The sequence below is a fragment of the Arabidopsis lyrata genome (genome assembly GCF_000004255.2).
Source record: "Arabidopsis lyrata subsp. lyrata unplaced genomic scaffold ARALYscaffold_2, whole genome shotgun sequence".
Classification (NCBI taxonomy): domain Eukaryota; kingdom Viridiplantae; phylum Streptophyta; class Magnoliopsida; order Brassicales; family Brassicaceae; genus Arabidopsis; species Arabidopsis lyrata.
This window is the reverse complement of record NW_003302554.1, coordinates 2,293,753-2,307,046: the sequence shown is the minus strand read 5'-3', so window position 1 is coordinate 2,307,046 and position 13,294 is coordinate 2,293,753. Positions and strand designations below refer to the sequence as shown.

The window sequence follows — 13,294 nt, the reverse complement described above, 5'->3', positions numbered from 1 at the left end:
TGCGATAGAAAGACACAAACAAAAAAAATGACCGTCAATATTTTAACGGAAAGTTACGATAAAAATACACAACCGAAAAAATAACTGTCAACAAAAATTGTAACCGTCAATATTTTAACGAAGAGTTTCGATAAAAAGATACAGCCGAGAAAAAATAACTGTCAATATTTTAGCAAAAAATTGCGATAAAAAGACACAACCGAGAAAAAAATAATCGTCAATATTTTAACAAACAAAAAAAGACACAATCGAGAAAATAATATCGTCAATATTTTAACAAAAAGTTATGATAAAAAACAGAAACGAAAAAATTAACCGTCAATATTTTAACGAAAAATTGCGAGAAAAAAACACAACCAAAAAAATAACCGTCAACGAAAAAACTAACCGTTAATATTTTAACGAAAAGTTGCAAGAAAAAGACACAACCGAAAAATAACCGTCAACTAAAAAATTAATCGTCAATATTTTAACAAAGAGTTGCGATAAAAAGACACAACCGAGAAAAAATAACCGTCAACATTTTAATGAAAAGTTGCGATAAAAAGACATAACCGAGAAAAAATAACCGTCAATATTTTAACGGAAAGTTGCGATAAAAAGACACAACCGAAAAATAACTGTCAATATTTTAATGAAAAGTTGCGATAAAAAATACACCCGAAAAAATAACCGTTAATATTTAAACGGAAAGTTACGATAAAGAGATACAACCGTTCAGAAGTGCAAAATGTATTTATTGAGGTTGTTATTTTGGTTGATAAAACCAATTTGATATGTAGTCTAATGGTACGGTTGATGTAAAAAAACTTCGTAGTATTACTAACTATACAAAAAATGCAATGAAATTATATAATGGAAAGACATAACTAAATGCAAATATAAAGATATAACTATAAACTGAATAGATACGACTGTAATTGAACAAATATAACTGTAAATAATTCAACGAAAATTCAAAGAAAAAATTCAAGAAAAAGATATAACCGTAAAAAAATAACCGATTTAAACGAAAGGTTGCGATAAAAAGACGCAATCGTTCAGATGTGCAAATGGTATTTATTAGATTGCTATTATATGTAGATTGTATTATTATTGGGAAATTTTAAGAAGTGCTATATATATTTATTTTACAAAATATCTTATTACTAATACAAGATACAGACATTACATATATTTATTTTTATATTAATTATATCAAAACAAAATCAAGATTATGTAATTTCTAATGTAAAGGTTCAAAATTTTAATTTCAAGATGTAGGTGTGTGAGTCATATTCAATCTATCAACATATATTGACATCCTGTGTATATATTAAAAATATATTTTTGCTGATGTGCCAAGCCACATTATTTTTCACCTATTTTATTATTATTATTATTTAATTCTACTATACTCATTGCCAACACATTTCTTTTCAAATATTACCTCTTACCTATTTCGATTATTTTGATTCCAATTGCAACACATTTGAATATTCTTAAACTTTCCAAAAAATCATTTCAAGTATTGATTATTTTTATTAAATCTAAATAAAAAAATATTCTATATAATTAAAATTTATGAATTTATTTATCATGTGCATGCCACGGGTGTTTACCTAGTTTTTCTTATTAAAGTAGGTACATATTGTGAGAGAAAAAGGATAGTGCATGGATATGTGTTATATAAACAACTGTAATTAATAAAAAAAATTATTACATAATAAAATTGTTAACTAAATTGTTCTTTGTTAATTCAACTACGCAAATTAGTATGAATAAAAGGTTTGATTGGTAACACAAGATAATACAAACTTTTAGCGGGTAGGAAAGCGATAAGTGATACAATATAGTTAAAAGCGGTATAAAGTAGCAGTGCAAGATAACTTCTTAAAAAACTATGAATGTCACTTTTAATATCGCTTTTGGGATTGATAATTAATAATTATCAAAATAATATACACAAACTGCATAACACGTTTACCAAATGGACCACGTATAACATGTGAAAATATATTGGACCGTCTGATATTCATTATGTTGTATTTTCGATTTTATTCAACTGCAAAACAAAAAATATCGCTCAAAATTTTAATCAAACTATATTTTTGATGTAGTAAAGTTTATCTATTTTGTTCCATATCTTGTATATAGATATAGAGAACATATCAAACTATGATATTATTTTTCAAGTAGATACAATTACATTTGGTTGAATTATTTCTCTTTCGACGCATTCTCATTTTTATGATAACAGCAACATCGTGCTCCATTACATTGTGCATAAGCATAATTGGCTTCGTTACAATACACAACGCAACCTATGGCCACCCCTAAGGAACACGCGTTTAATTTGAAGCAATAAGACGCATTCTCCTTCGCAATTTCATAACCTATTTATTGATAAAAATCAGTTTGCCAATATGGATATTCATTTCAAGAAGGTCAAAATCATGTTTTAGTTATAAAAAAAAATGGGGGTATAAGAATACAGCAAATTCATGCAAAATTAAATAAATAAAAGTGGAACATAGAAGAAAAATTTTATTTTCAAGTAAAACAAGAATGAAAGAGGATGCAAACAGAAAATAAATATCATTTGAAAAGTTTGGCTCAAATTTACTAAATGGTTGGTATAGTTTACCTGTTGTGGTTGCCGGTCCACCCCCGCCTGGAGCACTAGCAGTTGTTGTATGACAATGAACATAAGATATGATGAAAATGACACCGAAAACAAATGTGATTAGATTTTTTGTGGTGATAACCATTTTTTATATATAATTTTTTGTTAATGTGTTCTTCTTTACTTAGATTGATTATATATAATAATACAAATATACGTAAATGGTATTTTTCTTGGTTAAAGTTGTGGATTTCTAATATAATCTTTCGATTTAAGTTTTTAGATTTATTGTCAAAGAAATCACTTATATTTTCGATTTATTTCTTTATAGAGTTGTAGTCAAAACAAAATACATAGAATGGTTTTTCTTACCTAATTATGTTTGAACATTGGTAATATGATATTTAGGAGGATGTCTTGGAGTTAAATTTTAGGAGATTTGGAGTAACTTGAATTATATAAGATTTTTAGAGATTTGAATGAGTTTTTAAGGATATTTGGGTTGATTAGGTTGATTTTTTATTTTAACAAAAAATAAATGACTTTTGATTTTAGGAGATTTTATCATCAAATTACATTAGATTTTGTATGATAATGAACATTAGAACGGGCCGACCCACTAGAACGATAAGCTATAAAACAATGTACAGGCCCGCCCCGCGAGTAAACAGGCCGGACGCATAAATATGTGTATTCTTAATTTTTGAACTTGATTACTCCTTTTTTCAATTAAAAACTTGTGTCCATGGGACTTTCTCAAAGAACCAGACCATCATCATAACCTAAAAACTAAAATCTTATACTTTCTGATGAGAACACTTATCTCAGGATTTCATGGAAACTTAAAATTAAATTGAGCAGAGAAGCCAACGAAACTGTTATCTCTAATCATAAATAAAATTATAAAAGAGAATGAAGAGTTTGTAAGGAAAAAGTAAATTTTGAGAACTTGAGCAAGTGTGCCATGCAAACACTAGTTTGTGAGAATACACGCCAAGAGCGATAATGTGAGAAGCACATGTAAGTGGCGGCTTCACACACTAGAACATAATAAAAAATCTATATGTGGTGTTTATGTGAGAATTAAGAGCCATTAGTGTAAGATGGTGGTGAGCCGATGTTTCCGGATTTTCAATGTGAGATCTTTTTCCACATAACAAAAATATTTTGCGGGTCACCCGCTTAACATGCAATTCGCTTGGGATTGGTTCCCTAGGTCCGCTATTTTTTGGGCATCATTTTAAGTGTTCAACCCCGCTCCGCTATGCAAATTATTAGGCTAAGCCCGCGGGTTTCAGGCCCGCTTTACACCCGTAATTGCCGCCATCATCATATATCTTTATCATCTTCACTATTTGTGATCAGAATTGCCATCATCATAATCTTCATCTTTAGCAGGAAAACATCAATAAAGCCTAACAAAGCTTAATAATAATACGACGTCTAATCCCCTTACGAGAAACAATAACATTTTGACATCGACTCTAAACAGTGGAAGAACTTGTCATCTTTTGTCCTTTGTTATATGTGACTCACTGCCACATTTCTTAGTCTTAGCATTTTAGAGTTAGTAGGATATTTATAGGAAATTTCCTACGGGACATTTCTACAATCTGTTTTTGTAGGAAAATAGTAGAAAATATTTTTTTTATAGTATATATTAACTATATATATTAAGAAAATCTAAAGTAATTTCTATAAATACAGTTCAAACACTTGAATATTCTAAAAATAATATCAAATTAACTGGTAAAGAATATATGAAATATAATTAGTTTTTTTAAGATTGTTAAGAAAATGGCGCTTTCGCATCTGATGCTCTGACATGATATTTCTCCTCGACAACCAAGACAATTGGTCAACTTTTGCAGTAGAAATAACCTCTTTACGGTCTCTCGCTTGTTTTTTCCCTTCTTTTAACATTAGATTTTTTCATTGAAGTTCTAATACTCGAGTTGACTGTTTAGCCAAAAAAGTTTGGGCTCGAAATAGTTTTTTTCCCATGTAAGCACGTCGGTTCTTGATTGGCGCTCCCTAGCGGAGTGTCTCTTTCCGATATCTTAACAAAAATGGTGTTTGATAAAAAAAAATAAAATTTACGATTTCGATTGGACATTGATGGTTGTGATAGTTTAAGGAATTAGTTTTTCTTAGATTCATCTAAGGTAAACAACATTTATTGTTTGATATGTAGGTAGGATTACAAATTCAAGCTTAGGATCCACTCGTCACTCGTGTATCTTCAGGTCGAATAGAAGATTCGATTGCGGGTCTGTTCTTTTGAGAGTCGCTCGATCTTTCCGACTACACCTTTTTAAAGAAGTGATCGACTCATTAATTCAAGGGAGAAAACACCAGCTACAGTCGCTTTAGTGTGGTGCCGCTGTTATTTTCGGCGACTCCGAAATCATGAAATTGGAATAGCAGCGATAGGATGAATGGAAGATGCATGAGAGATGGAAGAGAGATAAATATTTTTTTATGATCGCTTGTCTCTGTCGCAGCGTCTCTGCAACAAACAGGGAATGAAAAACAAAAGGATGTGCGTGTTGTTTGTTCAAAATTCCCCTTTTTTTTGAGTTTTTCAACACTTATAAACACAATAACACAAACCGTAAAAGGTTTAAATGGCTTGCACAAAATGTTGCCATATATTCTCAATTAATATTACAGATTAGCTAAACATTAAAGAATAGCGTAGTATAGGCTCCGTATGGTAATCCGATGTAATTCTGATTTGACTACGAATGATATATAATTTGCTATCATATATTTTCCAGTGATTAAATTTTTTATTGATTATGTTATTATTATTACTAGGACTCAGACCCCCCGCGATGTCGCGGGGGAAATGATTTCAAAAATCTTTGAAGAAAAAAAATATTAAACAAAAAATTATAATGTATTTAGATAACTTTCAAAAGAATCTTTTTAATAATAAATCAAGATATATTTTGCGAAAAATTAAGATTAAAAAGACATAACCTTCCGAAACATCATTACTATTATATTATTATTAAAAAACATTATGGTGAAAAGATGTGATCATAAACAAATATATTAATTAATCATTATAATGAGTAGACGTACTTTTTCAAGTTTTTAAACACTTCTCAACATAATTATAAAAATTCATTCAACAAAACATTATGATAAAAATACGCAATACTTTAAACTGTGTTGTTAAAGAAAGATAATCCTCAGAAAAAATTAACAAATAACCAAAATAATAGTTATTTAGGAAAAAATAAATAATAATATAGATAACAAAGTATATATATATATATGAATGCTAGATAGCGAAAAAATACCAACAACCGTAAAATGAAAAAGTTTATTTGATCAACCGTTGCAATCTTGAACATATGCAACTTTCTAAACACAAACCATAAAATTATATTATATAGTTAAAAATTGAACAGATGCAACTTTAAAAAAAAAACATAACCATAAATTATATTTTATAGTTATTAAAAATGAACTGTTGTAACTTTTGAACAAATCAAAACCATAAAATTTATAATTTATAGTTAAAAATTGAACAGATGCAACTTTTCACAATTGTAAAATGAAAAAGTTTATTTGACGAACCATTTCAACCACGGAACAGATGCAACGTTCTAAATAACAAAACCATAAAATTTAGGGAAATTGTTAAAAATGCTCCTTTTGGTGTGCCTTTTTTCAAAAATGCCCCTTTTAGATGTCCATTTTCAAAAATGCCCCTTTTAAAATCTGAGATTTTTATAAAGTTTTATTAGGTTTATAAGGTACTTATGGATTGTAACTACTACTTGAAGACTCGATTCAAGTATTTATAAGGTTTTATAAGGTGTTTTTAACGGTTTTACAAGTTATTTTAAAGGATTTTTAAGGTTTTTCAAAGGTTTTACAAGATATTTTAAAGGTTTTTAAAGGTATTTAAAATGCATTTATAAGGTATTTATAAAGTATTTATAAGATTTTAGATACATAGAAATGTAGTTTGTGTATGTTTTAATAATGTTACATACATATTTGGGTAAATTTTATATTTTTAAGAGCATTTTTTATAAGGTTTTAAAGAAGGGGCATTTTTGAAAAGTGGCATTGAAAAAGGGGCATTTTTGCAAAAGCCCCTAAAATTTATAATTTATAGTTAAAAATTAAATAGATGCAACTTTAAGAAAACACAACCATAAATTATATTTTATAATTATTAAAAAAACTTAACGAAAAGGTTGCGACGATAAGACACAATAGTTCAAATATTTTATATTTAAAAACTAAACAGATGCAACTTTAAGAAAACACAAGTACACAACCACAAATTATATTTTATAGCTATTTAAAAAAAAATAACGAAAGATTGCGACAAAAAGACATATATGTTCAGATTTTTTATAGTTAAAAATTGAACAGATGCAACTTTTTTAAAAAAGCAATAATATTTTATAGTTTAAAAAAAAAACTTAACGAAAGGTTGCGACGAAAATACACAACCGTTCAAATTTGCAAAAGGTATTTTTTGAGATTTCTATTATATATTTAAACAAAAGGTTGCAATAAAAAGACGCAACCGTTCATATGTGCAAATGGTATTTATTGGAAATGACATAACCGTAAAAAAAACAACCGATTAAAACGAAAATTGTGATAAAAAGACGCAACCAAAATAACCGATTTAAACGAAAGGTTGCGATAAAAAGACACAATCGTTCAGATGTGCAAATGATATTTATTAGATTGCTATTATATATAGATTATTATTATTATTATTATATTAATTTATATATGTTTCGTTTATATTTTATTTTATATATTTTCTATTTGTAAGGTTTCACAAATATTAATTAAATTTAAAAATATCTTATTACTAATACACTATAGAAATTACATATATTTTCTTTTTTATTTTTTATTTTTTTTGTTAAAGGGTATTCAAATAAATGAGTAAATATGTCATTTGGGATGCGTGACATATATATATATATATATATTTTTTTTTTGACAGCATACATATATTTACTTTTATATCAATGATATAAATACAAAACAAGATTATGTAATTTCTAATGTGAACTGCGGTTCCACATATATATTTAAAGATGTAGGTGTAGGTCATATCCACTCAATCAACATTGACATTTTTCCAATTAAAGTAGGTGTATATTGTGACAAATAAATGGTGCATGTATGTGTTACATAAATATATGTAACTGATAATTACTTTGTGTTACATAATTAAGTTGTTAATTTTGTGTTTTTTTGTTTGTTAACTCTGTGATGCAAATTTGTATAGATAAAGAGTTTGATTGGTAATACAAAGTGGTACAAGTTTTATAGCAGGTAGGAGAGTGGTAAGCGATACAAAATAGTTAAAAGCGGTGCAAAATTGTGGTACAAGATAGCAATACAAAATCACTATGAGTGTCTCTTTTGAAATTGGTAATTATCAAAGTGATATACTGCATGAGTAGATATTACCAATCAAACTCAAAATTGTTGAAACAACACCTTTTCCAAATGGACTCCGTATAACATGTGAAACGTATTGGAATGTCTAATATTCAATATGTTGTATTTTCGATTTCATTTTAGATTTTATTCAAATGCAAAAAAATAATATATATATATATATATATATATATATATATATATATATATATCGCTCAAACATTTAATCAAACTATACTTTTGATTGGTAAAGTTTATCTATCTTGCTCTTAGATTAGATCTTTTATATCGATATTGAGAACATATGTAAACTAGTGATTATTTTTCAAGTAGAAACAATTACAGTTTCGTTGGATTATGTCACTTTGGACACATTCTTATCTCTATTATAACAACAACAGTATGTATGAAAACATGCGTAATGATTATAATGGCCTTCATGACAATACACAATGCAACCTATTTCATATTGGCCTGGGGCATAACACGCTGGTGTATCGAAGCAAGTCCCATCGTGCTTGTGCTCCCACTCCCTAATTTCAGGACCTATTTATTAATAAAAATTAGTACACAATATGGATATTCATTTTCAAAAATGACAAAATCATGTTCGTAATTTAAAAAAATGGGCTATAAGAATACACCAATACATAAAAAAATTAAATATATAAAAATGAAACATAGAATAAAAGTATCCAAATGAAACAAGAATGAAAGAGGATAGAAACTGAGAAATTACTTTTTGGCTCAAAATTTCTTTTTGCGTCCGTTATTGGTCCCTCGCTCCCTGGGGCACTTGCAGTTGTTGTATGACAATGAACATAAGATATGATGAAAATGACACTCAAAACAATTGCGATTAGAGTTTTTGGGGTGTTAGCCATTTTTTATATTCTTATTTTTTTCTCAATGAGTTTTTCTTTACTTAGATTAATTATATAGTAATACAAATATACCTAAATGGTAGTTTTCCTGGTCAAAGTTGTAAATAACTTATGATACCCATAATCTTCAATTTATTTGACATAATCTTCAATTTATTTTCATATAGAGTTATGTCAAATAAATAACTTGTCCCTTCAGTTTATTTCTTTATAGAATTGTAGTCAAAAGAAAATACATATAATGGTTTTCTTACCAAATCACCTTTGAACACCGGTAATCCCCTTACTAATAATTAGAATCCATATGACATGTATCCAAGCTTTAGGGACCAAACATTAAATCCATCTTCACAAGTCATCCATTTTAGTGATGCAAACTATCAAGACACAAACGTTTGTGCTGAGGGAAAGGAATGAAACTTTGGGCCTGTAATTTTAGAAGTGATATATTAGTAATATTACTATATGGATTTGTTATGTTTAACACATACATGACTAACGTTAGTGTATATAAGAAGATAGGATGAACTTCCTTGCTTGTTAAAAAACCTACAGAAGCCATTATCATGAATCACATTGTTACCGGCACCAGAACAGAGGAGTGCGTAAACAATACCACCTCTCTCTAATAAATTTTGAAAAGCAGGCAACAGATGCTCCTTTTGATCTGGTTGTTCCTCGTGCCCAGTTCATAACCAACATCATTTCACAGAAGGCAAACTTTGTGCCCACATCATCATTTCGATGCACCAGAATATGTAATATGCATACGTTTAAACACCATGTGAGCCCAAGGTTGACAACACATACTGAAGCTTGCCAAGTTTTCTGAATCTAGCAATAGTTGATTCCGAATGACGTTTCTATTGGGAGATCGATGAGATCGAACCAAACCGAGTCGAGATTGATGGAGATTACGAACCAAAATCAAGATATGATTATGGAAATATTGTGGATTTGTCAATTTCCGAGTTTAGGAAATTTGATATTATCTCTAAATATATTACTTACATTTAAGTTTATCTTTTTGATGAAACTTAGATTTATTCCATCTCTATATAAGATAACCGTACAAAAAAAAAAATCTCTATATAAGACAATATACTTTGCATCTTTATTCTCATGAGAGTCTAATACTGTATAATTCTTTCTAAACACTTTTGTGTTTTTCACTCTCATCAATTTACCAGTTCCTAAAATTGATTCAACCCATAGGCCTAAGCATCGAAAACCTTTCCACTTGTGCTCTCTTAGCGTTTCGTATCATCGCTCGGTTGGCTTTTCCTTTGAATCTATACAAACGAAGCTGAAAAATTGTAGGAAAAATCTATAGCGACATCGTTGGGAAATCCTATAAACCCCAATTAATTCATTTTCAATTTTCTGTTAAAAATGCTGATGTTGATAGGGTAGAGGGCTCAAACTATCCCTTTTATCAGTAAGAGATTATTATACTACCTCACATTTTTGTTTAATTCTATTTTCTTAAAACAAATAAAGAATTATACTTCACCTCACCTCTCCAAATTGTTTCTTCATCTCTCAACTTTTTGGGTTTTTCTCTTAATCTCCATGAACGTGATTTTGCCTTTTACGTACGTTCAAAACTTCCTCTTTAAGCCTCATTCTTCAAGATACATTCTCCAAAACCTAGGAAGAACCAAAGTAATGCAATTGCTCCCTAAACATGCCTAAAATGAATGCGAAATACAAGTTTGATTAGTAACACAAAGCGGTACAAGTTTTATAGCGAGTAAGAAAGTGGTAAGCAATACAAAACAGTTAAAAGCTGTACAAAGTAGCGATACGAGGTAGCAATACAAAAAATTTATGGATATCGCTTTTAAATTTGGTAATTAACAAAGTGTTATACACGTACTGCATCGGTAGAGGTTACCTATCAAACCCAAATTTGTTGAAACAAAACGTTTACCAAATGGACCCCGTATAACATGTGAACGTATTGGACTGTCTAATATTCATATTATGTTGTATTTTCAATTTCCTTTTTAGATTTTATTCAAATACAAAACAAAATATATCGCTCAAACATTTAATCAAACTATACTTTTGATTGGTAAAGTTTATCTATTTTGCTCTTTGATCTTTTATATCGATATTGAGAACATATGAAAACAGATGATTATTTTTTCATGTAGATACAATTACATTTTCGTTGGATTATTTGACCGTGGACGCATTCTTATCTCTATTATAACAACAACATGTTCTTTTGATACATTTGTAATGATTATAATGGGCTTCGTGACAGTACACAATGCAACCTATTTCATATTGGCCTGGGGCATAACACGCTGGTGTATCGAAGCAAGTCCCATCGTGCTTGTGCGGGTACTCCGAATCCGCAAGTTCAGGACCTATTTATTAATAAAAATCAGTACAAAATATGGATATTCATTTTCAAAAAGGACCAAATTATGTTCATGGTTTTTAAAAATGGGTTATGAGAATACACCAATACATAAAAAATTAAATATAATAATGGAACATAGAAAAAAAGTCTTATCTTCAAATGAAACAAGAATGAAAGAGGATGGAAACTGAAAAATCAACATAAGTCACTATAAAAGTTTGGCTCTAAATTACTAAATGGTTGGTATAGTTTACCTGTTGCGTATGTTGGTCCACCCGCTGGGACACTTGCAATTGTTGTATGACAATGAACATAAGATATGATGAAAATAACACTGAAAACAAATGCGATTAGAATTTTTGGGGTGTTAGCCATTTTTTTTTCTTATTTTTTGTCGATCTTTACTTACATTGATTATATATATTAATACAAATATACGTAAATGGTAGTTTTCCTAGTCAAAGTTGTAAATATCTTGACTTTATTTTCATATAGTCAAAAATCAAAATAGAAAATCAAAAATCAAAATTTGACTTTATTTTCATATAGTCAAAAATCAAAATAAATAACTTATTCCGTCAGTTTATTTCTTTATAGAATTGTAGTCAAAATAAAATGTACAGGATGTTTTCTTCTTGCCAAATCACGATAGAAAACCGGTAATCATCTCCTTACTAATATGTAAGAGGTACATAATTAAAGTTAGTCTTATCTCTTATCAAATACTAGGTTATTAACCCCCGCGTGTTATTATTGATTGATTTAATATATTTTTGGTTTTAGTATTCATTTAAGTAATTATACATTAACAATAGTAATACAAAAATACTATAATATTTATTATTATTATTTTTAACATAAATATTCTTTATTTATACTAGGTTATGAACCCCCACGACATCGACGAGAAACTCATTTTTAACAAATATATTTTATTTTATTTATTTCTTAAATTATTATGATAATATATTCAAATATTTGAATTATTACATAAAATTAACTATGTTTTAAACTTATATCGTAAATATTTTTCATAGATGTTAAAACAATTTATAAATGAAAATGGCGTCGCCTCTCTCGTTAGGCGACTCTGAGGGCGATTTTCGCCTCTGTTCACACCTTTTCGTTTTTCTCCGATGGAGGATCTTTCCGATCGACGAAGACCACCCTTTTTTCCCTCTGGTTTTTGACGGCGGTTTATTTCTGCCTAAAGTCAACGGCAGTTTTTTGTCTCCCCTCCTTTCGGGAGTTAACTGTCAACCAAAACCGCCATGGAGCACAAACTATAAAAACCACCAATTTGTCTCCTTTTCTCAATCAATCCTCTCTAAATTTCGATTTCAAGTGCGGATCATGAGTGATTATCTAAGGAAATCCGTTCAAGTCTTGACTTGGGTATTGATGATGACCCAATCGCCCTCCCCGCAGATTTTGTTTCTCAAGCGGCTTCTGTCAACCGCTTCTCTCTGATTGTTACAACGGTGAATCCGCGCAAACAAAACTTAAGAGTTCTCATTGGACAGATGCCAAGAGTCTGGGGTTTTGCTGATTCCTGTGTCGGACGAATTCTGGGTAAGGGTCAAGTCCAATTCAAATTCCAGACAGAAGAATCGATGAACTTGGTTCTCAGACGTGGCCCTTGGTCCTTTAATGACTGGATGTTATCCATCCATCGTTGGTATCCGAACATTTCAGAGGAAGAAATGAAAATCATTCCTTTTTGGGTTCAGATTCAAGGTATTCCTCTTCTCTATCTGACGAATGCTATGGCCCGTGCTGTTGGGAATAAGCTAGGTAGAGTTTCTGCTGTAAACTTTGATGAGAATGTGAGTCAAGTGGGATTTGTGAGAGTTAGGCTAGATTGGAACTTCGATGATCCACTTCGTTTTCAGAGGAACATTCAGTTTAACAGGGATGAGAACACTATCATTAAGTTCCGGTTTGAAAGGCTGAGGAACTTTTGCACCAAGTGTGGTTCCCTGAAACATGATGCAA

General features: G+C 29.7%; 1 protein-coding gene across 1 annotated transcript; it reads right to left on the bottom strand.

Annotated features, from left to right (window-relative positions):
• Positions 1-11,056: 11,056 nt before the first annotated feature.
• On the bottom strand, positions 11,057-11,698 carry LOC9322584 (defensin-like protein 106). Its single transcript, XM_002886472.2, has 2 exons — positions 11,554-11,698; positions 11,057-11,303 (listed from the first exon to the last, which is right to left on the bottom strand). The coding sequence occupies exons 1-2, from the start codon at positions 11,672-11,674 to the stop codon at positions 11,107-11,109; spliced, it is 318 nt and encodes a 105-aa protein (XP_002886518.1). The 5' UTR covers positions 11,675-11,698; the 3' UTR covers positions 11,057-11,106.
• Positions 11,699-13,294: the final 1,596 nt, after the last annotated feature.